Source organism: Gordionus sp. m RMFG-2023, chromosome 1 (genome assembly GCF_954871325.1).
Source record: "Gordionus sp. m RMFG-2023 chromosome 1, tfGorSpeb1-WG-v2, whole genome shotgun sequence".
Lineage (NCBI taxonomy): Eukaryota > Metazoa > Nematomorpha > Gordioida > Chordodea > Parachordodidae > Gordionus > Gordionus sp. m RMFG-2023.
Window position 1 is genome coordinate 4720402 of NC_088775.1, and position 27204 is coordinate 4747605.

The window sequence follows — 27204 nt, forward strand, 5'->3', positions numbered from 1 at the left end:
ATTTTACATACCTCGATGAAATATTAATAAGATATAAATATAAAGTTTTTTTTCTTCTTTTTATATTATAAAAAACACACACAATTTGGAATTTGGAATGCTATATATATATAAAAATAAATACATTTTTTTAAAAAAAAAAATATTTTAATTGGATGGAAAAGTTAATAATAAATGTAATTGTGTGTTTTTTTTAAAAAAACAAAGTTTTCTATTTTATTGTATCAAGGATTTGAACAGGGCTCATGATCGAACTCTAGAATGAATAAAATATAAAATATATGGGATTTTTTTTTTATAAGGCAGCATTTATTATATAAGCAATATAAATTTATATTCGAATCCCAGTATGGCCCTACTCCAAGTTGGATAGGGTCGGGCAAGGCCTGTTCTTCCAAGTCCGGTCCACTCAAAGCCGGATAGAGCCAGATCCGGTTCTATGCTATAAGCCAATAATTTTCAATTACACGTAACCAAGCAGATCCAACTTTTTGCGAATTTTCTTTTTAAAAAATTACTAAATTACTTTTTGAGACGTGGGGTTACAAGATATAAGCCTTAACGCGTTCACTAATCGACCTAAACGATGCCAACCGCTTACTATTGGTATCTTCTTGAAAACTTAATGTTAGGTCTAGAATTCGACCCAGCTCAATCCTTTACAGCTGCATATACACCGCTTACGATGCTAAAAGTGATAATTGTAAACTCCTATTTTTTTTTTGTTATCGGTGAAAGCGCTTTAAAAGTCGCAACAATACAGATTGGCACATATTATAAGTGGGAGCTGTCGGTCTTGTTTTATTTTTGCGGGTTCAGCTCGGTCCGAGAAAAATTTTTTGTGTTCGATCCACTCGGAAAATAAAATCCCTGGCAAATTCCGATTTTTAATTAAATATCGAATTCTAATTTATTGTATAAAGATTGTCCAATGATTATCAGATTCGGACCGGCCCACTAATTTAAATTACGGCCGAACCGGGGCAAGAAAAGATCTCTACGAATACCATACTAATATAAATCAAATCCAGAATATTTCCCGCATTTCAATCAATCGAACCTTCACAATCTTCGCAATAAGGTCGGTCGATACTGCCTCTCCACATTCCCTTGAGACCTTTCATGCCTTTGCCATTTTTAACCGTATCTGTACCGCGTTTCTTTGTAGGGGAATGATCGCAGGAACCATTGCGGACAACTTTGCCATTTATCGAGATTTTATCGCAACTTTCGGGAGAATTTGAATGTCCGTTGATCCCCTTAACCTTAGCTAGCACTCCTTTGAAATCCCATAAATCTCCTTTTGATTTAGGAGATTGTTTGTTACGAACGCCATCCACGAATATTGGATCATCTAAGCGACCGTTTTCGGCAGCGCTAGTGTATTGGCAATGTGCCGTCTCGTGAGAATCGAATATTTGACATTCGTCGCAATAAGGTCTCTTGGCTAAGGCGTCGGCTTTAACCTTTTTAGCGGCCGCCGTTAAACTTTTGTTAAACAAGAGCTCGGCAGAATCGGCAAATAATTTGATACGGTGTTTTTTGTTAGAAGTATTCGACTCGTCAGATAGTAATTTATCGCGTTTGGAAGGGGATCTTGGCGGGGATACGAATCTTTAAAATAAAGTTATTCTTTACACTATTTAAGTAAATTTTTAGCTTTCTTTTCATTTTTTATTTCTCTTCTTTTGTTGGTTTCTTTCTTTCTTTTCATATAACTCTTTTTTTTAAAACATATTATTAATCATTTAAAAAAAATAACTCATATCCATCTTCATCCGAAGAGTTAGATTTTAAATAAATTTTCGAATCCCGATCACCATTATTGAGACGTGTGTTAGATTCTTCGGTCAGCATCTTCATTTCATCGAGTCTGACGTTAAGCCGGCCCAGTTGTTCGTTCATGCCAATGATGACAGCATTCAGGAATTCTTGCTGTAAAAAAAAATAAAATGGTGGTGAATTAGCATTTTAAATTATATCGAAAGCGATGCCCTAAATTTCCTGATAACTGTAAAAAGATACATCGTTATCACAAATTATTTTTTGGAATGATTCACCTTCAAGAAAAAACGCTATACAGAAACTATTTTTTCGTGTCCGGTCCGCCATTTTCAAAAAAAAATGGTTCCGGCTTTAACTAAGTGAGAGAGGAAATTGGTCGGATTGTCGCCATTCCGAGTCGGCATTCGCAAGTGCGAATTCGCGGCGATAGTATTTTTGACAACATTTGCCCTTTCTAATTTTGACAATTTTGCTCACTTCGCCGCGATTTCGAGCTAACCGTGAATCCGGGGTGAGGGGCTCTTTCATACCAACAATGATACTTTCTAGTAGTCAAAATTTTCTTTCATCGAATAACAACCACGAGAAGGAATAACGACGATAAAAAATTATTCAAATAACCAATTGATACTACATTTTTACCGATATCCCTATATTACCGCATACCGGGTCGAATATCGGTTTAAATATTTTGGTAACCGGCCCATGATTTGGGCGGATATCGACAACGGATAATTGGAATATATCTGATTTGGTTTACTTTTAGGTTGCATTGTTTGTGTATGGTATCGTAATTCTCGGGAATTAAGGATGCCGCTAAATTCTTGAAATCTCCTTCATACGATATAACAAAAAATTTAATTTTTTAAAAAAAGGAAATAGAATTTCAAAGGCTTTATATTTTTTATAAAAATGTGTATAAGAGGTCGGTAAATAGACACATATTGAATAAATATTTTAGTCTTACATTTAAAAAAAAATAAATTACAAAAATCTTCAGATAAATAGTATCATTTTCTATATGAATTTAAAAAAATTGTGAAAATTTTAGCATTATATTTATTTTTGTATTTTTGGTGAAAAAACCTTAGTCAACATCAGGTCTTAGCCCATAATTAATATAAACTATCCCTGCCCATTCATACCAGACCCAAGCTTAAAAATGTGTTACTGTTTTTTTAAAAATTAAATATAAATAATTATTTGCCGACACCAGTTATAATAGGAATTACAACGAGGATAATATGTTAGAACTTTTCATTATGAAATTTTAAAAAATAACACAGAGTTGCAAAATACAATTTTCTGAGCTAAATTGGTTAATATTTTACAACATTTGTATAGTTTTTTTTTCCTCTCTTTCTTTCTCAAAATTAAATTGATCGAGAAGTATATAAAGGAAAAATAAAATATATTTTTTACCCATCGCGCTGTCCATGTTCAAGTTATCGATGTCTTCTTTGAACGAATCAGAAAATCCGTTTAGGTCGGCATCTTTCGAATTTTCCTTGGTTAAAATGTCCTTTTCGCTTAATTTTTCGTTCGTCGAACGCAAAGCTTGAATCATCGATTCTTGCTTATCCTAATCATTTAATTTTTTTAAAATGAAAATATTTTATTTCTTTTTACGAAAACTAAACCAAAAATCGAATTTATCTCAATGATTAAGCCTTTAAAAAAATTGAAGTCCCTCTAGACGATCGACCGATAATTTAAAATTTACAAGTAAAACAATAATTATGAAATTTATTTACGATCGTAGCCTTCAAGTCATCAAGTTCCGAATCTCTTTCAGTCTTTTCTTCATTAAGAGAGAAAAACAGTCCTTCCGTTCTTTCTCTAAATAAGTAATTTTTAAGGTACATTCTATAAATAAAAGGAAATATTTTAATAAGATGACAATGTATTATTTAAAGAGTTTATATAGTAGCTATCTAGATATCTATCTATCTATTTATCCACTATCTTTCTTTCCGTCTTTCTTTACTGGTACTAAAGATATAGCCCACGCAATTCGTGAAGCATTTCAACGGACAAAAATTTAACTAATAAAATTTAGCTTTAGAAATATTCATTTATATTCATTTTTTTTTGTATAATTTTAAAAATAAATAATAATTTTACAATTCTCTTTGAATCCTCTCGATTTCTTCGTTTAAACCAGCATTAATAGAGAAGAAATCTTGTAGCTCCTTATCTTTCATCTGGTAATTTTGATCAAGTCTTTCCATCTGTATAAAAGTTTTAAAAAATTTGAAATATTCAATCAATATTTTCTTAAAAAAAAGGTGTTTTTACTGTATAAATTCGAGGAGTTTAAAAATTAAAAACCATGATGGTTTCTAAGAGTGAAAAGAGAATCAATAATTCATGAGGGGATATGCTCGATTATTCAATCAAGGGATGTAAATAAAAAACACGAAAAATACTTTGTTTTTTTTCCATCCCTATGGAAAAACCAATATAATTGGATTTATATTTTTTTTAAACATAATAAAATTCAAAAAAAATATATTAATTTGACTAAGTGCCTATTTTTTATTTTAATATCAAACTAAAATTAGTAAGTTGGCAACAATCATAGATACTTACTTTGCCCATTTTTATTTATTTAAATTTCTAAAAGTAACGCTGGAAACTAAGGATGACAAGGAAAAAGGAAAGATCCGTAGAAACTTATATGGCTACTAGGACCAGATGTTATACCAAACTAAATTGATTAAAAATATTTATAGGCAATAGGTTAATACAAAGAAAGAATTATGTATACATAGTACATATTAATAAATTTCTACAAGTCTTGTTATCGTGCATAATAATGATTATTCAAAAATTGCATTTCAAAGTTTATTTTAACATATTTTTTGTCATAATGTCCTTTTTTTAGAAATAAAAAATTTATAGTATTATCTTACAATTTAAGAGTAATGTTGTGGACACCTTATGATATTGCAAATTGACACATTAAAAAATGACAGTATTTGATGGGAAAAAATGAGAGAAATTAGATTAGAAATCAAAAAAATGTCATAAAATTTCTCACTTTTTGAGAAGTAGATACAAATTTCTCCAGAGTTTCAGCGTTAATGGCTTCGAGCTGCTTTATTTTATCTTGGTAGGCACGATTTTCTTCACTCCTGTCTCGCTTAAGCTTCTGAGCTTCCAAATTTAATTTTACTTGCATCTCCTCGAAGAGTTGGCTCTTTAATTCCTCGTATCTACGATTGGAATCCGCGTTGTTCGCCTTGGCGGAAACGTAAATTTAAAAAATAAATAATATTATTCCATTTTCTTTTTATTACGATCATTGATTTATCCCTTCACATTTTTCCCCTGCCTCCTTCTAATAATTCTGATTTCTTTTTTTACTTTCTTTTAAAAGTCCCTGATTTCTACATATTTAACTCATTACTAAACGAAATAATTTGAAGAAAACCCACTAATTGGTCACTCTGCCATTTTGAAATTCTATCGAATCTTAAATATTTTTGCACCAGAAGATTCGTAAAGGGATGGGCTGGCAAATATTATATATTTTTCTCCTATATGATATCCACTTCTTCTTTTTTTCTTTCTTTCACCGTTTATTAATAGCGGTTTTGCAGGTTTACCCGGGTAACCCCCCACCCCTCCCATGGACCCCTTTCACGTATACCCTGCAGATAAAAGTCGCATTTGATATCACCCAATTTTCTTTCCCTTTCTGACACCAAACTCGATTTAGATGGCCTTGATCCGTATCCATCCCAGAACATGGAGAACATTTTAAACATCTATTAGCTAGCTGGAGACGTTTCCACCTCCCCCCCCCCCCAACCACGACGTAAAGACCGGAGGTAGGATTTTGGGTGAATCATGACTTTATGCGATACCGTTGTAAAGCGTGATATCGAGTGACGTTTAGGAACGTTATAAACACACGAATTTATACGTATTTGAGATCAGCCCGGTTTTATAAAATTTTGAGTAAGGCGGAACACATGCGTAAAAATATTTTTATAGGGAAAACAAATTATGGGGGCCTATTTGAGCCGATTTCTAATAGATGCATAATAAATAATTTTAAAAAAAAATGTATTAAACTTCGATTTTCTTTTCGTATATATGGCATTTTCCCTCCAGTTCCGTGAAGTTCTGATGACATAAATCGATGTTAGCCTGTGCCTTCAGGCATTTGTTGGCTAGTTCCTCTTTTTGTTCGTTTATTTCTTTGACCTGCAAAAAGCACACCTTTTCCTTGCAGTTCACAATGTTACAAATAAGAAGTATAATTAAAAAAAGCATGAAAGATTCGAAAATGATTTCATTGGATTCGGTATCAAAACATTTTTTAAAGCTGTGGAAATTGTATAGGGAAGAAAGCGTGTTGAGAGAAGCTCAAAATATTTGGATCATTACCAGCTGCTCCAAGGGTGAATTTCCATGACAAATCAGCACCATGAGTTTCAACCCAATTTCGTAAGATCCTATAAAAATATTTTTTTAGCTTCCAACTCAACAGCGGGTGAGATATGGGTGCCTCCTCTTAAGGTCGAAAAAAAATGAGGTGTTTTGGGCAAATGTCCGTCGTCTCTTTAATTTTAGATATCTTTGGATATAAATTTATCTAGAGGCATCATCAATCATTTAATATTTCTTATTTACAGCTTAATAGTAAGGCCTTTTAAGGTGAATATATTTTTAAAATGTCAAAAAAATGGAAATGATCATAAAATAAAATCGGTATTTTTTTTTCATTATTATAAATAGGTTACTCTGGTAGGCATGAGGGGGATTAGAAGAACCAATAAAAAAAAATAGGCAGGGAAAATGGGGATCCAATAGAAGTAGGGAACTTATTTAGATTAAGTCGAAAATCCAGAGATTTTCTAATTGGCCTAAACAATTTTATTTTTGTGTTAGAGCATGCGCAATAAAAATGTTGCCTAGAATCATCTTTTTCTCTTTTTTTTGTCTTGTTTTTGGAATTGTGAAATTATTCAAAAAAAAAAATTTATAATAATACCATTTCAATCATTTTCGTATTTTTTTCGAGGATTTCCTCATTCAATTTCTCTATACCCTTCCGCATATTTTCAACAATAGCAACGAGTTCAGTATTTCTTTGTTCCAAATCGTTCGAGACGTTTGCGCTTTTTTGGGAATTCATAGCCTTTTGCTTAAATTTGGCAAAAAAAAAATGTTTGTTTTATACACCTATAATGTAGCAAATGCGAATTAAGATCCTATCAATCTTGAGGATTTGTGCTGGAAAACAATCAGATGTCTTAAGAGAGCAAGTATTGATTTATTTTCTCGGCTTCCTTTAAGGTTAACCATTCCTTAGGTTAAGTATCTTAAACTAATTTCGGGTTTTGGGTAGGTTCAAACCCGGCCAAATAAGGCGTTTTCGCAACACTTAGCCCAAACCTGTGTTAGAATACGAAAAAAAGGAAGGAACCACCATTTTATATTATTAGATGTAATATATATATATATAAGAAAAATTAGGTTAAAATTCACATTAATTAAGTTGAAAAATGAGATTAAATAGGTTATTATAGACCCTATAAAATAGGTTAGAAATGGGTCTACTAAAGTGAACAAATGATATTTAATAGGTTTAAAATAACTAATAAATAAAATTATATGTGTTTTTCGGGCTTATACAATAGTATTTCGTTAGTTTTTCATATGAGAGGACAGTCGAGACAATAAGTCATGTTGTTTGTGCTATTAAATTAGTTTCTTATTATAGTAAAATAGAATTTTAAAAACCAAAAAAAAAGGTAATCTGTGATTTTAGGCTATTCAGGTCTAGATATTAGATTCATCTGTAAACATTTATTTATAACTTCTGTCTTTTATTATTTAATTATTTAGTTTTTTCATTTTCCACCTTTTTCCTTTCTTATTATTTTTTTAAAAAAAATTCCAATTTTAAATTTGTTTTTTACCAAATCATAGTTGGCTAACATTAAAGATTGTCTTTCATTATTGAGTTCAATCCAATCGTTCTCCAGTTCTACAATAAAATATTTTTTTTTAGAAATACATTTGTCATGGTAAGAGAAGGAGGGAGGGAGGTTTAAAATTATATCCAAAATAAAATCATAATTTCATACTTTCAATCTTCGATTTCAATGAATCATTCTCGGTGTAAAGTGTTTGTATTTTTTCATCTGGAGGAGAAAAAAAATGGCATAAATATGATTTACAGGAAGTTATAAAATCTGTAAGAAATTTCTGGATACTTAAATCAACCGAACCCCGACTAGTCTCTAAACTGCTAATAAATAAATGGACGAAAAATGGCCACTATATAAGTCCGCAATCATAATGTCATTCTTTTAACAGCTAATCAGGACTGTTAATATTTTTATAGAATCAATTTTTTTTTACATATTACTATTATCTTTAATCTCAATCTTGACGAATAATTTCAATTAAAAGATTTTTTAAACTCGATCAGCCGTTAAACGCGTCCACCTAGAATACTGCCGAATTCCTCATTTATAGAAAGCTCGAATTCGCGGCGAATTATAAAAAATACGCTCGTATTTTCGAATTTTTCATCGCGAATTCGCGCTAACTGTGATCGCAGACTAAGTCGTAATCCGTGAAAAAAAAATGTGATTGCTTTTCTAAGGTATGATAATTTATTTTAAGTAGATTTATCATGAATATGCTTCTAAATAGAAACCGGATGCGCTATTTTTTTTTAAAAAATGGTCATGCTTCCGCTCTGTTTTTTTTTTAGATTTTGTAAACACTTTTATTTTCATAAACAAAAATTTTGCTAACCTTTTTCCCGAATGTTTTCGTTCAATATCAAATCCTCCTCTAAATCCACGAACACTTCCTCGCTGATAACTTCGCCCGTGTTATTAACGCCCATCGAATCGGATTTTGATGCACACTTTTCATTTTGATTGTTCTCGTCTTTCATGATTGACATCTCTTCCAATTGAAATTCTGCCTCTTCGCGTTTCCTTACAATTTTATAATATAATATTTTAAATCAATTTAAAAGTAACCGAAAACGAAAAACCAAAAAAAAAAAAGAATGAGAGAAAAATTTGGGCTATGAACATAAGCCAAACCCCGTTTGTTTTGTAAGGGTTTCTTATGAAGAACATCAAATTTATATTGACCGAACCCGAATAGTTTTATAATGGCTCGGTTCAAAAAAGTGGCCACTCAAGCTACGATCGACATATTTAAGAATTTAACTGTTTTAAAGTGGTCCCACCAGTTCGGTTTTTTTAGAATTCGCTATAACGGCTAGCGCAGATTTTGCCAAAAGAAATCGAAAAAAAAAATCATTTTCATTTTGGAGGATATAATATACTCAATCGAATTTTTTGAAACGGTTGTTGCCTTGTAACAAGCTTTTAATTTAAGCAAAGTCACGAGACAAAAGCAGGAATTCTCGCGACAGCTAATTCTATATTGTGACTAAATTGGTCAAAAAAAAAATTTTGTCATCTCCGCAAAACCCTAGAATATTTTGAAGCGCGAAATCGAGTATAATTTATTTTATTTTTTAAAAAAAACCCAAATTTATAAAAACCGGAAATGGAACAAAACCTTTATAACATTTTTAGCTAAAACCCGAAATGAACAGAACTGTTATACTTAACAGTTCGAAGCCCTGTTAAAAATAAAGAGTAATGTCAGATAAATAAAAAATTGATCTCAAGTAGATTTAGAAAAATTTTATCAGCTGTTAAATCGTTTCGGAACGAAATCCCATCATAAATCCAGAATAACTGTTCCAACTCATACATTTTGTGCATCATAAATACATTTGACAGTTATGCCGAAATACAAGTTACAAAAAGTAAAAGAACGTAGCGCCAAAAGATATAATAATAATAATCGTACTGTTGTTCTTCCTTGAATTTGTTTTCCAAATCATCGTTTTGCTTCTCAAAATCCTCGATTTGGGAATGAAGGAACGAAATTTTTTCTTCGCTGTTCTGTTTAAAATTTACGTAATCTTGGTTCAAGCAATCGAATTGTTCACTTTTCTTTTTTTATAAAAAAAAATAAATAATCAGGCATCGTGACGTGTTGGGAAATGTGTTATTTACGGGTTCGGGGTCAGAAAATTCAAAATTGTTGGAAAATTTGGATCCAACCCTGCCCCGGTCCCTTTAGCACTTATGTCTTTTGCAAAAATTCTCGTGAGTGCCAATCCCGCATGAAAGATGTTCTTCACATCACTAGAATATTTTAAAAAGACTATACCCCCTTCCCCCTGCTTGAATGTCTTTAGTTCAGGCATTAATTTTGTGTTTTTTATAGTAATGAATCTTATATCTTTTCTAGCTATTTGAAAAAAAAATAATTAAAATACAAATTTTAAATAGTATCTGTATCTTATAATTATATAATATTTCGATAAATATTGTGCATCCATGCCTCTACCCACCAAAACCTTTGTATTTTCGAAACAAACTGTAGAACCTAGCATGGATGTCTTATCAGACCTGGATAGCTAACAAATCCAACCCGGATAGATCGATCCGATATTTTTCCTGACCGATCGGGCCAGATTAATACCTCGGCTAATTTTTCTAATTTTAACTATAAAAATAAATTCCGTTTCCTTAAAAAAATCTTTCTTTCCTTTTTTTTCCCTCAGTCTCCAAATAATAATTCCCTGAATTTTGTCGGAATTGGATCTTTGAAAAAATAATCGTCGGATCGAACTGGGCCTGAAGGTGGCGCCAAGCTCCATCATATTGTAAACCAGATACAAGTGAAATTTAGAACCCAATACTAAAATGACGAACTATAAAATCTCATAAACAGATATAATTACTTACAATAGGATTCTAAGTTGAGTCCGACCCTCAAGCAGGTCGGGTTATACGTTTAAAAGATTTTTTTAATTAAAGAGATCGGGTAAAGCGGAGCCCGCTTAAGTACGCCAGGGATAAGACTGGAATTTTTTTAAAACAATTTATAAAATGGCGGGATTTAATCGATTTATAAAAGAAATTAATTTTGCAATGGTGTCGTTAATATACTTCTTTCATAAGAGTTGTGAGGCGATTTATTTCGACTTTTTGACCTTCCGAACACTTCAAGCATTTATCCAGTTCCATTCGCAACATCATTAGTGTAGAGGCATAATCGTCCTTACCTTTAGTAGCCATGTTATCGTACATTGGATCTTAAAATATATGTTTGTTTTTTTTTATAAAAAAATGAGAATGTTATGTTATACCATCCTGCTTGCGTATTAATAAAATTTGAGTTCCTAATGATAAAGAGAAGTGAGAAAGTATTTGAAAACATTCTTCAACTTCCGGTAATCGCTAATATCAATCATTAAAAAATTTTGTAGTATATAAAGATTGTTTATTGCCATTAATCGTATTTTCGTCATAAATTGTGTTAACTAAAACGTGTTTACAATTGGAAAAAAACAAATTAAAATATATCGCGATACCGATACATTTGTACAGATTTATGTATAGACAGGATACAGATAAAACATTTTTAATTCTGTATATCTCTAACAACTCTGCTGTAGTTTCAGCCAAATTTGCCTATTTTTAGCCATTACTAAACTATATTCCTTACTGAAAGGAAATAAATTTTTAAAAAGTAATATATGACAGAAATTTTCTAGCGATCCCAAAAGAACATTTATATCGCTTGGTTAAATTACTTTTTTGGCTCATCGAAATTCTATGGCGCGCGTTATTGATGACGGACGATGAGGAAGGCGTTTTGCGTACGTTTGACGGATTCAAACTCATGAATGAGGCTTCGCTCGCTAGGGATTCCTGACTGCCCATGCGCGCCAAATGCAATGTCGAGTTGTAAAACCTGTTCCTGTTCCCGGCGGTAAGACAGGCTCCGGTGATCGTGGTCCTACGGTTTAAAACGAGGTCGTTGCGGAAAGTATTGAAGTTATCGGAAATTTTGTGGTAGATATTGCTGTTATCCTGGGGAAGTTTGACCACTTTCTCGAGTTTCACGAAAATACCATAGTTGGGTTTGCATTTGAAGTACCTATGTGAAATACAATATATGGGGAGAATTATTGCATATTATATTATAGTATTTTGCTCTCCTAAAATATGTACAATAATAGAAAATGCAGAACTAAGCTTGGGTAATAATAAGTGTTTCCTAAAATACGTAAAACATTTTTCTAAATCCCAATGTTCCTGGGGGATTTTAAGGAAGAGGGCCTCCTTCCAATTTTCAAAAAATATTAGCGAAAAGATGTCTAGATGAGCGAAAGTGCGCCCAGCACAAAAGAACCAATCCCGATGAGATTATTTCCAATGTTGCGGTCATTGGCGGTAAGTTCAGTGCCAATAAATATGCCAGATTGAACCATAAATTTTGCCGTAATTATAGCTTACATTTATTTCTTTAAATTAATATATGATTGACATTTTATCTGAATCCATATAAAAATGGTAAGGGAGTGTTTTTTTCCCCATAACTAGTGTTGTTAAACGGCTCGTTTTGAGCCGATTTTTTAAAACGGCTAACTCAATATTTCATCCGGAAAAATATTACGCAAGCCTGAAGATTTTGCTCATAGAAGGAACAAAGTTCTAGGCATATATTATCGAAATCTCGAGGCTTAGGCATCTGTCTAAAATATTGAGTTAGCCGTTTAACAACACTATCCATTTCTAACAGTTTGAAAACCTAGGGAGACTTTCCCATTCTAACTTATTTAATATCTTTGATGATAAACCCTTCTCCACTTCCCTTGTCTTTATTTCTTTTTTTCTGTTTTCCTGGGGGTGGGTGATGATTAGTCATGTTTTATTAAGTATCATAGTTCCAAAAATGGATCACAATATTATGAATGAAAAAGGAAAGAAATTTACTTATTTTTTAAAAAAAAAAGATCAAACCTTTTATTCTTAACTCTCCCATCGTTCTTTCCCAAGTTTAGGTCGAGCTCCACGCCCACCCAACATCCGGGAGAAACATCTATGGGGCCTATGTATCTTACGATCCCGGCTTTCATATTTCTCCCCTCCCCGGTTTCGGTCAAGTTGACTACGCTATCGCTCAGGGTATTCAGATCGCTCGCCATGCTACTATAATTGGATGGATTATTAGGGTGATGGCTATTATTGGCAAAAAGGTTTGATTTATCTAGTAATTTCGCCACGGGATCGCTATTTTTGATGGCCACCCTATCTCCGATTCTCAGCTCCTCTCTCGGAGCCTCGTCGAATGAACGATCAGAATTATTGGCATTGATTTGCTTATAGTTTTGAGCATTATTGGGGTATTGGGGAGAGGTGTTGTTACCGTTATCGATAAATTCGTTCGAGGGGGACGGCAGCGGGGAAAACTGGGACCCGGGACTTTTCAGGTTTAGGGAGGAAAAGGAGGATAGGGAAGAGGATATGTCGTCATTCGATTCGTCTTGACTCGCGGCGTTTTTAGAGATGATACTGGGATTACCGCTATTACTAGAATTATCTTGTTGGTCGTGGCGATTCGCCGCCGACTTTTGGTAGCACTCGTTCTCTTTGAGGTAAAAGCCGCGGCCATGTTCGCAATCGAAATATTTGCGATTGTTGCTGCTTATGTTGTTGTGGTTAGGCGTTACGCTGCTGGCGGGAAAACGATTATTAATTGAATGATTCGCTATTTGTTTCCATTAAAAATTTGAATAGAATATAATAAATATGATTTTTTTTTTCAAAAAAAAAAATTTGAATAGAAAAAAAAAGAAACTTACGATGCGTTTTTATATTACGCGGGATATAGGTGCCATCGGAACCGAAGGATAGGCAACGTTGGTAAAGGGATTTTTCTTGTTGAGTCGCCGATGTGTTCAGTGAGTCTAAAACTACGCCTACTCTGAATGAGGCATCCGTTTTGCCCATCAAACCCATGTACTGAACCTTTTAATTAAGAAGGGGGTGAAAAAAAATCCATTTATAATTTTCGAATAGAAAGATTGGGGGAAGAGGGGAAATCTAAAATTATGAGCATAAGTCTAAAGACCCAACTAAAAATAATTAGAAATCTTATAAACAGTTTTTATGAACTAGGACTGAACCCTTTGAACCCAGAACTGGAGTCTAAATAACCAAATTTTTTTAAAAAAAACTTAAGGTAGGGCTTGAAAATGGGTGGCCAAAGCAGGTTTTGCGGAAAAGATACTTTAGAGAATAATCGTATATCAGATTTATGAGATGACCCTTGAATCTAAGAACCGGAAACGGGACCGCTCTCGAAAACCGAAATCCTTTTAAACCCGGGTTTCGAACTCCGAATTATATAAAATAATGCCACATTTATTAACGAAACTAACCCGTCCACTGAAAAACACGTCGTCCATAGTTGCGTTGGCGTCTCCCTCGATGCTAAGAGCTCGCAATGGTATTTTGAACCATATTCTAATGCCCAATCTGATATCCTTTGCTTTAGCGTAACCTTCGTAAGCACCACCGTCTTGGCGATATATTTTGTCGGCGGTGACGTTATTCGCGTTGTCGAAAACAGGATACGAAATATTACGAGAAGTATCCGCGGTGAGGGGTCCACAGAGTGTATCTTAAAACGAAACGAGAATCGCGAGAGGGGTGGAGAGGGGATTAAGAAATTAAATTATTATTTCATTTTTGTGTCAGGCATATGGATATGCTGAGATTTATTTGGTCGAAATAATACCGTCGGTAAACTATATGTCTTTAAGAGTGAAGAGGAATCAGGGCATAGAGGTATTTTTTAAAATATTAAATAATTTATAGCTTGGAATATCATTTTTTTTAAAATATTTGAAGATCTGATTTAAACGGGATTGTATTCCACCAAGAGTAGAGTATAGCAGTACCTAGGGTAAAAAAAATCTTTTAAGTTTGATTTCATCATGAAAGATTTTTTATGCATAAAAATCGTGAAAAATTGCTTATAAAAAATTTTGGAATTCTAGGTTAAAATTCTCAAAATAAAAATTTTCAGAGATCAAAATCTTTGAAGAAGAGTTATTTTTTATATTGAAGAGTATTTCAAACTCTGCAAAGATATATTGGAAAGATTCATTTAAAATAATCTTGATCTAATATTTCACCGCGAAATTCGTAGGAAAGGCGGGGACTAATGTACACGTCATAGAACGCGATCGCGGCAAAATAAGTCATTTAAAATTTTTTAAAAAATCCATACGCGCGCAATAAATTATTTATACTTTCTACCCTTGGCGAATTCCTCTATACTCATACGACATATAAACGAATTTGACCTAAAGTTATCTTTTTGATTTTTAGCCGGAAGGAAAACTGACGTTTAAATATCGAATATGTTTTAAAAAAGACGACACGTAAACGAATTCGGTCTAAGTTATCCGTTTGATTATTAACCGGAAGGAAAACCGACGTCTAAATATCGAATTCGTTTTAGAAAAGAAAAGATGAATTCGATTGGTTAGTAACTAAGTAAACTAAAGGAAACGATTATGCGTTCCACGTATTACAATTTTATGGAGAAGGGAAATGATGGGCGCGAGAAGCGTGAAAACTAGAGTCAATGCAAAACCGTTAAAAACTACCCAGAATAATTTAAACAGTTTTGCCGTAAACAAGGTATACAAATCTGCTAAAAACTTTGGTCATGCTCATAAAATGTAGCGGTAGAGTTGTTAAACTGTTATTAAATGGAGATTCGCAATACCCTGGGCTAGGGCGGGTAACGCCCGGAAATTTTTCCATAGAAGGAAAAAAATTTTTATTCTAAAAAATTTTGAAGATTAAATGACCGGCTACTATGATCATTCATTCTTAAAATAGGATTTCTCTTTTCTTTCCTTTTCCTACATTCCGTGTTTACCGTTACAATAAGAAAATCGTGAAACCTCAAATTCTCATAATCCTTGGTTATTATTTTTTTCGAGGATATATTTCCGGATTTTAAACCGGACCGGACAAAAGCTAAATTCCAATCGTGCCAGAGTTAAAAGTTTTGGCAATTTGAGGGCCTGTTACCATGAAATGAATATAAATTAAAAAAAATTGGAAACCTGGTAGATGACCTAGTACTTCTTCGGCGTAAGCGTCAGCTCTAGGTTTTATCAAACCCGCTTTCCGCGCAGACTCTGATAGAGCTTCTTTTTTTAAAAAAAATAAATAAAAATACAAAATTAAATTAGAGATTTGATATTTATTTGTTTTCCATTTCTTCTTTCCATTCAATCCATGTATTATTTATTTTTCTTTCTTTCTTTTTTTTTCATTGGCGCTCACAGTTAGTTATCTTCATAATTAAGAGAAAAAAAAATCTTATATTTCCAGACCAAAAACAAATGTATTTTCTTCTTTCTTTTTCCCTATATCAACACACAATATGTTTTATTTTACCATTGTAGACATTATATGTTTTTTATAAACAGATTTTTAAAAAAAATTGAAATATTTATGTTAACGAAGAACAAACTTTAAAAATCACAGTGCAAGTTATACGGATTACCCTCCCTTCCCCGTGGTGTTTAATTAATTATTTTTAAAGTAAAGAATCCCATTATAATATAGAATAAAGTATATGATTCCTCGTGGTAAATATGTCACTAAAATTAAGAAATCTTAAAGCGGGAAATGTTTTTTTTTCATGAGTAGAGATAACCAGATTATTTACGATATCGGTCGATACCTGTTAGTATCGGTTTTGGTAGTGGGTTATTCCGGTACAAATCGATAAAAAAAAGGGCCTATTTTTTGTGGGCATTTTTTAGATCAGAATGACATGTTGCATAGCTGTCAAGAATGTTGAGAAGGAATAGTGACAATTAATTTTAATTTATTAGTTTCGGTCAGGGTTCAAAAGATAATAAATGGCGTCTTATTTCTTTTTGGCCAATCAAGTAAAAAATAAAGATAATTCGAATTTTTATTAAAAAAAAATACTAAGAGGCCTATATTTGGTATCTTTTTAAAAAAAAATGTTTTGATGTATATTTTTAAATTTATAATTATTAAATCATTTAGTCCGCTGAATTCCATCTGCTTTTTGAAACATATTATTAGATTAGAAGTCCTCATAAGTGTGACAGACCCAATAAATGCCTTACTAAATGTCTTAGTTCAGCGAACTTGTTTCTGTATCGGGAAATGACTTTCAAACATGTGTTCATTACCAATGTGGTAGGCTACCCTACAATAATGGTCGTACAGGGATTGGATTAATTTTAGAAGTCGGCCAACCCCAGGCACAGGGCAATAGTTACATAACTGAGCACACGCTTAAACTTCAGAGTATGCTGTAAAGTGCCGAGAGGTACCAGCCAGGTTACTGATAATGCACAATGTTTAACCAAAGCCCTCAACCTTGGATCCACTTTTACTCCAACAACTAACATTGCCACATTTACGTTTGTGAGATGAAGCTATGCAAATACCGCCCTGGTCAATGCCCAGTGCTCAACATGATGTCTGACACCTAATAGCGCACGTGCATTTGCTCAATTAACCTTGGTGCTTATAAATTTCTGTATATAGTTTGAATAATTACCTGTGCCAGTGTGGTGATTCTCCTTGTACCAGTTGACCTTAGTAGCAGAGTTAAATACTTGGCACATAGGAGTAAATAAGGATTAAGAGTGACAATGGTCATTTCCCTTTGCTATGCTGGGACAGATTAGTATTTCAACGTATGGATATCAAATGCCCCTTAACTCCTATCGCAGACAGTTTGTGCGCAGAATATTCGTGTATCCAGCTAAGTGTATGTATAGGCCCAGACGTCCCATATTATGGCAAGCGGTCACATCCACCTTACTATGTCTAGCTTTTCTCTAATAAAGTAGTATCCATACTTGCTGAGATACTTGAAACAATTAAAACATAAATGCATAACAAAAACATGGTTAGATATATTGATATTTAACATCCGTAATTATGCAATAAGACGAGACGGCGTAGGACCTTTATAACAGGATTTAGATCTCGTTCTTAGTCCTTTTAAAGGATGAACTAGTACAAGGAGAACCACCACTTTAGTCAAGGCACATACTCAGGCTATGTATAGAAAGTTGTCAGTATAAAGTTTGATGTAGCCAACGTATGTGCACTGAAAAGTGGCAGCCATCGTGTTGGGTATTGTTAAAAAAATGGTTAGATATATTGATATTTAACATCTGTAATTATGCAATAAGACGAGACGGCGTAGGACCTTTATAACAGGATTTAGATCTCGTTCTTAGTCCTTTTAAAGGATGAACTAGTACAAGGAGAACCACCACTTTAGTCAAGGCACATACTCAGGCTATGTATAGAAAGTTGTCAGTATAAAGTTTGATGTAGCCAACGTACGTGCACTGAAAAGTGGTAGCCATCGTGTTGGGTATTGTTAAAAAAAAATGGTGTCAAGCTTATATTTGGCACAACGCTCAAAAAAAATAAAGATTACTCGAAAAAGTTTTTAAATGGCAGTGGCCTATATTTGATATTTACGAAAATTTATTTCTTTAATTTTCCATTGTTTTTCTCATTTTCAGTGATGGTTTTTAAATATCGGCTAAGCGTTTAAATATTTTGAAATTTTGTAAATATATTTATATTTCAATTAAGTGTATAATTTATACGTAAATTCGAGTTTTTTTTTTAAAAAAAAATTTTTAATCTATAAAAACCTCCCACACAAACATACTTAACAACTTGCGCAAAAGTGACATTTATTTGATTTGAAAGATGTCCACGATCACGGAACACTTTCGATTTTACGCGGAATGGCCCCATCGGCATCAGCTAAGAAGGTGATTTCAGTGCAGTTCCCGATTTTATAAGCGGGATTTCATAAACTTTTTACATCACCACGAAAAATAATACTTTTTTTAAAAAAAAAAATATTATAATTCTTTTTCAAATTATTTAAAATTCATTTATAAAAAACAAAAGTATCTTTTTTTCAATTCAAGGCCATTTAAATTATAAAACGGTTTTAAATAATTTGTCGCTAATTAATTTTATGGTTTATGCAAAACGAGTCACATGTTATCGTTTGTCGTCAAAAAATAAATTAGAACTAATTATTTTAAAAAAAATGTCTCGGCGATAAAAAAAAAAGAATAATAAATGGGGGAAGGGAGGGGGGGGAGTGATGATTGGCACCAATTCAGAATGTAGCCATTTTCTTCCACATTTACGACGATAAATTTAAGAAAGAGTGTCTAAATAACATTTAAAAATAAAATGCATCTTAAGGCTACGGTCATAACAGAACGTTTGGATTATGGTCCGACTCAAGGAAATTGCCGTCAAAACAGCTGATTCATTTAAATTTCTATTAGTCTAGATATAATCAAATGCCCCTTGTCAGATTTAGAAACAAAGTTAATTATTAAAATGATTAAATTCTTTCTAATATTAAAAATCAATAAATAATATCGTGTTGTTAAAACTACCTAACTTTAGTCTGACTATAAAACAGCGCAGCCATGTTTTTATTCCAAAAAATATTGGTTTCGGTCTTCAAGTTGAGACTCAACTTAGAGGCTCTAGAAGCTTGATTAAGCCATAATAAAGATGGTCAATATTAGGTGATTTAACAATGCACTTAACACTTAACCCATTATCTCTTCAAGCATTATATTAACCCTAACACGTATCTTTCTAACCTCAATTCCTATTCCTATACTTCAGATACTTTTTTTATAAATTTTAAATGTATCTTATCCAATTAGTTGAACATTCCTAGATTTACGCGAAGCTATTACGAGCGTTTGGGTAGTCAATTTATAACTAGTAAAAAAAGCGGAGGATAAAAAAAAATTGATATTTAAAAAACGGTATTATGTATAATGCTCGATTAAAGTTTTACTATCTCATACCATTATACGCTTCGAACACGGATGACGTGGGTCTAACTCGTTTAGCATAAAAAAATGAATCATGTTCGGCGTATATCAAGTTTTTTTTTCTTAGAACTTATGTGTATCACATTTCAAACTTGTAATACCCATTTTATTATTTAAAATAGATTTAATTAAAGCCGGAAATGATACCGAGTTTTAAATGACACGTTGCAAGTCAAAAATGCTATATTGCATCATGACTCGTTCCCTTCTTCCACGTTTCTGTATAGGAATTTTTTTTTAAAATAGGATTATGTGCACTTTTAAGCGCGTCACCTAATTTAAAAATCTGTCATTCAAAAAGCAGTAAAAATGGTGTCCAGATAGCCATTTAGAATATAATTGAGGATTAAAAGGTAAATGAATCTAGGGCGTGATCTCGGCTTTGGGAGTTATGATTTCGGGATTTCTTGGTTTCAATTTAAGTTTTTAAAAAAGTGCCTCGAGGAAAAAAAATAATATTATTATTTGTGTGCTTAATTATTAATTATAACTTAACTACACTTAATGACTAATTCATTTAAATGTGTTTAATCGATATTGATCAGCTGGTGACACGCTATACCGGTTTCCCGCGTAAATATATTTATATTAAAAAAATTATTTATCATCGCACGGGGAAACTAAAATAGCTCGTCGTCAGCTGCTTTGTATTAAACGACGCTTTACAAAATGCGTTTAACGAATGAATACGAATAGTCAGCCTACGGATAACTTTTACAATGTATGCATACTTACGGAAGGCTTTGTTAGGAATTCCCGAATCCGAAATGGGTATTTGGGATTTGAATTCCCGTCTAGAGTTCGTTTCCATCTCCGCCCGAATAAAACGCGATTAATATAAAACTGTTTTTTTTTACTATACTTTTTCGCGAATATCGAATTTCGAAATCAATTTCTATAAAAATAAAATATATAAAAATTTGGTCGAAGAAGGGAGTGGGGGGGGGGGGGGATTTTTATTTAATAATAATAATAATATGTTTAAATAAAAGATGCTATTTAAATAAAAAAGTAATTTCTTCTCTTTAACGTCTTTTTTATAAAAAGATAGTTTTTATTTTTTATATATAAAAGTATAAAAATTAAGTTATTTTTCATATTATATAATATAATAAAAAAATAAAATTATAAATTTCTTTCTATAATTAAAATTCTTCGCTTCTTATATTATAATTTTATTTGTATATAAAATATTTATCATTTTGAAGAAGAAAAAAAAACACATTTTATTTTTAAAAATGCGATTTATTTGTATGTCTGTATATTAGAGATCCGAAACGGACGTTTATCAGCCCACCCGTCCGCCCTTACTACTGGCGGAAAATATGAATCGGACTTTGGGTTCTCTAATCTATACATACTCATGTTAACAAGATCAAACTAAAAACATAATCCCTTAAGCGCCCCGGGCTCACACCGGGAGGAAATTATAATTAAACCAATAAGAAATAGGGATTTTTTTTTGAATCAGTTAACGAAAAAAAATCTTAGGGTCACCCCTAGCCAAATTATGGGATCCCTTATCCAAATTTGAGACCATTTTGTATCTGTAAAAAACTTGGTAGGATCTGCCACGCGCTGAAGGTAACTTTCACCAAACTAGTTGTCAGGAAAGAATTTTATAAAAATAACATTGTTCTTGCTTCCTACCAATTTCTTTCTTGCGTTCTTACTTTTATTTTTTTATTAGTTTAATGCCTTATTAATCTAATACCAAAATTTGAAGCCATTTTTGTATCTGTAAAAAAATTTGGTTTAGTATCTGCAAAATAAACTTTCACCAAACTAGTTTCCAGGGAAGAATCTTATTTTTAAAAAAATTGTTCTAGTTTCCCTCCAATTTTCGTTCTTACTTTTATTTTTTTATTAGTTTAATGCCTTATTGATCTAATAATTTGTTAAAGTGAAAATGGTAATAAAAGATAAAAAATTTTTTACTTAATATAAATAATGGTGATAATTGGCCAAAAAAAATAAAAATAAATAGTTGTAAAAAAATTAAAAAACTTTTAAATTTTTTAAAAAAATAAATAGATACTAAAGAAGAGGGGAGATAATTTATTTGGAGTTATTTAATTCGATAAAGGGCATTGATTTCAAAACTTTAAGTAGTTAAATATTTATTATTATTATCTTTAATAAAAAAATTTTTTTTACTATTACAAAAATAATTTTTAATTTTCTTGCTTAGGTCGCAAAATTGTAATTACGAAAAAAAAAATTCAACCTTAAAACTCCATTTTGTGTTTGGTCCTTACAAAAAATAATTATAAGATATACTATGAGCAGTATCGTTGTAATTTGTATTTACAGATACAAGATCTTTTGTAGTATCTTAAAATATATATTTTGTATCTTTTTGAATTTTTTCTCTCTCCCTAAATAGTATCTTGTATTTAAACGATACAAAAAAATTCATCTTAAAACTCCATTTTGCCTTTGGTCCTTACAAAAAAAATAATTATAAGATATACTCTGAGAAGTATCGTTGTAATTTGAATTTAAAGATACAAGATACTTTAGTATCTAAAAATATGTATTTTATATCTTTTTAAATTTTTTTTTCTCCCCCTAAATAGTATCTTATATTTAAATGCCAACCCTTAAAGGTGCAATATAATAATAAAAAATAAAAAAAATTGAAATAGAATGATAAACATAGGATGGAAAATCCTATGAGGTTGGGAAATAGGGATTTCAGGATTTCTATCTGCAATATTTGTCGAGGGATCTTTTTATCTTAAAAAAAAATTGAGTTCAAACCGCGTTACATAAATTAATTAATTTTTAAATATAAAAATTAAAATATTTAAAGATCTTGTATTACAATATTTAAAATTAAAAATAAGTTTATGAAGATGATTTAATTAGCAAAACTTATCTAATATCTCATCACGAATAGAAATTAATGTCATCATCATAAATTATTGATTTATATTTAATCTATTTATTAAAAAATAAATAACATTTTAACAATTAAAAATATATTTTATTTTATTTTTTAAAATATTTATGAATTTAGTGGATAGGGAGGGGAAGGGGGGGGGGGTAGCAAATTGTGTTTTGTGAATGAAAAAAAAATAAGAATAATATATGTGTCACATGAACCCCCAAATGTGGATTGTTATTATTTTTTATTCTTTCTAAAATTATATTTATTTATTTTTAAATAAAAAAATAAAATGAAATGTAAATGAAAAAAAAAAAAATTTGAAAATTATATCGATGAAAGTATATTTGATTTGTCAATTTTTAAAGATGAAGGGAATATCAAAATCAATTTTTAAAAATGAAGGGAGAATGTCAGAAGAAGAAAAAACACAATTTTTAAAATATAGATATAGTAATGTCGTATACCTAGACTGACGATGAATTAATAATAATATATTTGAAAGCGTCGTTGAATGCAAATCAGCTGGACCGGCCATTTTGATAACCCATATAGCATTATTCTCATATTAAAAATACTAAATATTTTCTAATTTTTTTTTTATCCTAATTTTATGATCCAGATTGGTGTTATTTAAAAATATGTTATTTTAAAAAGAATGGGTAATCAAAATGGCGTCCCCAGCTGTTTTTCATTGATGTACACTTTTAATGAATATATATCGTCAGTTTAGGTATTATTATATGTCATTGAAATATAGGCAGAATCATTATAAAGAGGTTTGGAAAAATATAAAAGGGTTTTAGGGTGCCAGCAAGGGGGAAAGGGAGAGAAATCCCCCCCCATGAGTGGCAATTTGAAAAAAAAATATCTTCATGAATTGTGAATCGCAAAAGTATTTTCTATTTCAAATAGGTTATATTTTATTTTTAAATATTAGCAAAAAAAAGTTAAAAATTTAAATATTTATTTCCTACAAAAAATAGTTCGGATGTAAAGTTCCGTGTCAACTAATTTGATCGAATGTCAGTTATTAGAGGTGATTTAAATTACATGAAAATAAAAGGGTCGAGAAGGAAGGGCGATATTTAGGTGGCTATTATTATTCATTATATAAGTATATGATATTAGATTTGAAGGATTTAAACTAGATCTGAACTATAGAGATGGGTATCAGCTGTTCTCTCAAGAAGGAACCCTGATAGGAAGTGCAGCTTATGTGGTTCTAATCACCCCCCACCCAAATTGGTCGCATAAAAACACGATATACAAAGTTTAAGAAATGAAGGATTATAGGCAAATGGAACAGATTCGCATATAAAAATTTATGAATAAATGAATTGCGGCCGGCCTATCAAAATACAACGATTGGTCGGCTCAGGCCTTATAGTGAGCACAATAAGCTTTTCAAAAGCAAATAATGGATCTAAAATGGCATCGTGCAAATTGGTCAAAAGGTTGACCGTTTGAGCCTCGCGTTACGGCCTAACGCCGAAGCGCATGCCTTTTAAAGGAAAAACGTAAGACTTGCTTTTTTTTTCACTACTTTTTAATTCTTCATTTTTGTAATATTATATAAAATGTTTTAAAAAAAATAAACTTACTTGTACCTTAGAATGGAATATTTTATTTTAAAAAAATTCATAAAAGGGCAGACGATAATATAATTTTCGAAGACAAATTCTTTTTTTTAGAAGTTACTTAAAATTTTGAATCGATGATATTAATAAAAAGGCCACCTCAATTTAAACCAAGGGGAGCGTTTACAGAGCAAAACAGAAAGGCTGAATTTGTGCGAAATATGACCCTCATTCTTTAATCACTCCGTACCCCAAGACTACCCTAAGGCCTTACCCATATAGTTTAGGTAAAGTCAAGCAATTTAATAATGAAAATATATTTAAGAAAATAGTTTTATGACACCTTATAAATTTTAGATCACGTGATAAAAATACTCCTTGAAAAATTCATGTTATGCCAAAGAATAAAAAATTAATTTCGTAGAAGGGGAAAAAAAATTTACATACGAGGATTCGATAAATCGGTTAGTCGATAAGAACAAATCGCACATGCGCACTAAGTTCATATGCGCAAAATAATAAATTGGAATAAATTTGACATCTCGAGGGACCAAATTTCTAAAAATAAGAAAGTTCTTTGATTAGTTAAAAAATATATCAGGTAACAAATAAGTAAGAAATGATTCTGAACGACTAATAAAGTTAGAAAGTGCCAGTCATTAAAAAATTTCTAAAGACAAGGTTATCCTTAAAAAATGGCAGTCATATCCGATTGTAAAAGTTTTTTTTATTAAAAAAAGGTCACATTAGAAATAAGTCATAATCTGGCATGCTATTCATCGACATTGAATATTGTTTTTTATTCTATAAAATGTGTTACATAAAAAAAAATGATTAAGTAAATATTTGGAATTAGAATTGTATTTAAAATTTAAAACGTTTTCATTCAAAAATTATTATAAAAAAACCTACATATGATGATCGAAAAGAATTTATGCATTGTCAATATAGAAGAGTTTGATAAAGCATTTATAGAAGGATTGATTTTGGGTTGGAGAGACCAAACTAAAGGGGGGGGAGGTGAGGGAATTGATGGGGGGGGGGGGGGGGGTGATCACTTTTCGAGGGTTAATTTATAAAAGAAGAAGAAAAATATGAACAAAAACGTTGAGAAAAATTGAAAATGGTTCAGATGATTCTTTTTTAAATGGTAATCTTGTACCCCTTAGTTAGCTTATATTTTCAATAAGTTACTTCTATTTACATTTCCAAAAGTAAATATTTACATTGCAAGTTTTACTTTACAAAACTTTTTATTATACAAAATAATTTTGCCATTTATGAGATAAATGAAATACAATATTAATAATTACACTAAAAAATATGTGCAACAATTGCACTAAAAAAACATGTAATATCTATTTTTTCATAAAAATATGGGCTCATTTATTAACTTTATTAACAAAATTTTTTAGATTTTATGTCTAAAGAGCATACTAGTTTCTCCAAAAATAAGCTTCCATCATAGACTAAATAAACTTTCTACAAGAATGCTTAATGTAAATGAGGAATTATATTCAATTTTTAAAAAAAATTTTAATTTGGAAATATCAATCAATCATCATATAATGAGGAAAAGATGCTAGAGTATAAAGGGAGGGGATGCCAGAAAAATAATTTTATGATATACCCACTTTTTAAACAGATCTTTTTACATAAAAATATATATAAGGACAATGAAAGAGAAAAATTCAACATATTTATATTTTAAAAAGTAACTAGAAAAATAAATTTATTCTTTTATCATTATATTTCAAAAATATAACTTGTTACAGTTTTTAATGTAACTAATTATGTGAGAGAGCTGCAGGCCATGCTGGGCCCTAACCCCAGCCCAGGGAGACTAAAAAAAAATTTCCCTATATAGTTGGGCCAGGCCATATATTTTAAAACTGAATATTTTAAATTGCCATTATTAACTGCAAAAATTAAGAATAAATGTAATATATTTCAAAAAATTCAGACAGAGCCTGAAAAATCTAAGTCAGGCCATGCATGTTAACTCTACAGGTCTCTGATAATTATAGTGGCTAGTTTTTATAATAACACTATTTTTCAAGGATACTAACCCTGGGTTATATTAGGCCTTTTGGCCTATAAAAAGAAATAATGTTATATAGACTAATCTCGGGCCACATCGAGCCTTGATTTCTTAAAGCCTATAGATGTTTAAGTAACATTTTTGTAATGTTGTGTGTACAAATACGTGTGGCTTGCCCATAAACATGTGGAGGGCTCCTCATATTTTTACTTTTACCTAAATAATAAATTCCAATTAGATGAAAATGAGGAAAACCTAGCATAGCTCTGTTGGACCTTCAACGTTAGAGGGCAAAAGCAATTATAAAAATAATTAACAATAAAAATTTAAAGTTCAATATTTTTTTTAGTTTGATCTAGTAAATTCAACTTAAAGTTTAATAAATTATTTATAATATCATTATCATATTTTGATTTATTATTCAAATGTATTTAAAACCAACAATAAAAATCAAAAAATCTAACAAAACAAATCAAAAATAGAATTTCAATATAAAAATATATTTTTAAAAAAAATCAAATGAGTATATGAGCACATAATTATAATCTATATTAAAATGAGATACAAGAAATATATACAAAAATTTTAAAAAAATATAATAAATTTTACATAGGCTAATATAGGCTCAAAGCTGGTTAAAAAGATAAATAATTTTTTTTAATTAAAAATAATATAATCATTCATATGCTCCTCATAATTTTCCTTTGAAACAATTTACAAAAAATCCAGTAAAATTAATTTCAATGACAATATTTTTAGAGTAAGACTTAATTATCAGATGATACAAGGTAGAAAATGTGACATATACAGGTCTATTATTTATTAATAATGTTAAATAACAAATATAAATTTTGGTAATTTGGGATATTAAAATTTAATAAATTTTACATTATTATTAATGATATTCATCTCACTAAGCATTATGAGGTTGGTCAAAATTTCAAGAAAAATATAATGTGTAAAAATCGAAGGTAGAGAATTAATTTCTTATAACTTCAAATGTAGCAAAAAAATAAATTTACCTAAACTAGGTGTAAAACATATGATAAATAATTATACACTAGGAAATTCTATATTC

At 31.0% G+C, this 27204-nt stretch overlaps 1 protein-coding gene across 1 annotated transcript; it reads right to left on the reverse strand.

The window, feature by feature from the left end:
* LOC135922263 (CAP-Gly domain-containing linker protein 1-like) lies at positions 1 to 27204 on the reverse strand. The gene is made up of 22 exons (XM_065456675.1): positions 27149 to 27204; positions 20351 to 20510; positions 15788 to 15874; positions 14084 to 14325; positions 13505 to 13670; positions 12663 to 13410; positions 11450 to 11796; positions 10803 to 10948; positions 9652 to 9797; positions 8569 to 8756; positions 7890 to 7946; positions 7722 to 7789; positions 6791 to 6943; positions 5869 to 6021; positions 4829 to 5029; positions 3910 to 4016; positions 3540 to 3624; positions 3208 to 3367; positions 2546 to 2619; positions 1763 to 1935; positions 1061 to 1614; positions 1 to 256 (listed from the first exon to the last, which is right to left on the reverse strand). Exons 2-22 carry the CDS (start codon positions 20424 to 20426, stop codon positions 225 to 227), a joined length of 3963 nt encoding a protein of 1320 aa, XP_065312747.1. The 5' UTR covers positions 20427 to 20510; positions 27149 to 27204; the 3' UTR covers positions 1 to 224.

Bases quoted from the DNA above. Each gene is read 5' to 3' on its own strand.
- LOC135922263 (XM_065456675.1), bottom strand. From the start codon at position 20,426: ATGGAAACGAACTCTAGACGGGAATTCAAATCCCAAATACCCATTTCG. The intron at 6,022-6,790 runs GTATTATTATAA...GTGAACTGCAAG, and splicing joins ATACGAAAATGATTGAAATG to GAAAAGGTGTGCTTTTTGCA. The intron at 3,368-3,539 runs GTAAATAAATTT...TTAAATGATTAG, and splicing joins ATGACTTGAAGGCTACGATC to GATAAGCAAGAATCGATGAT.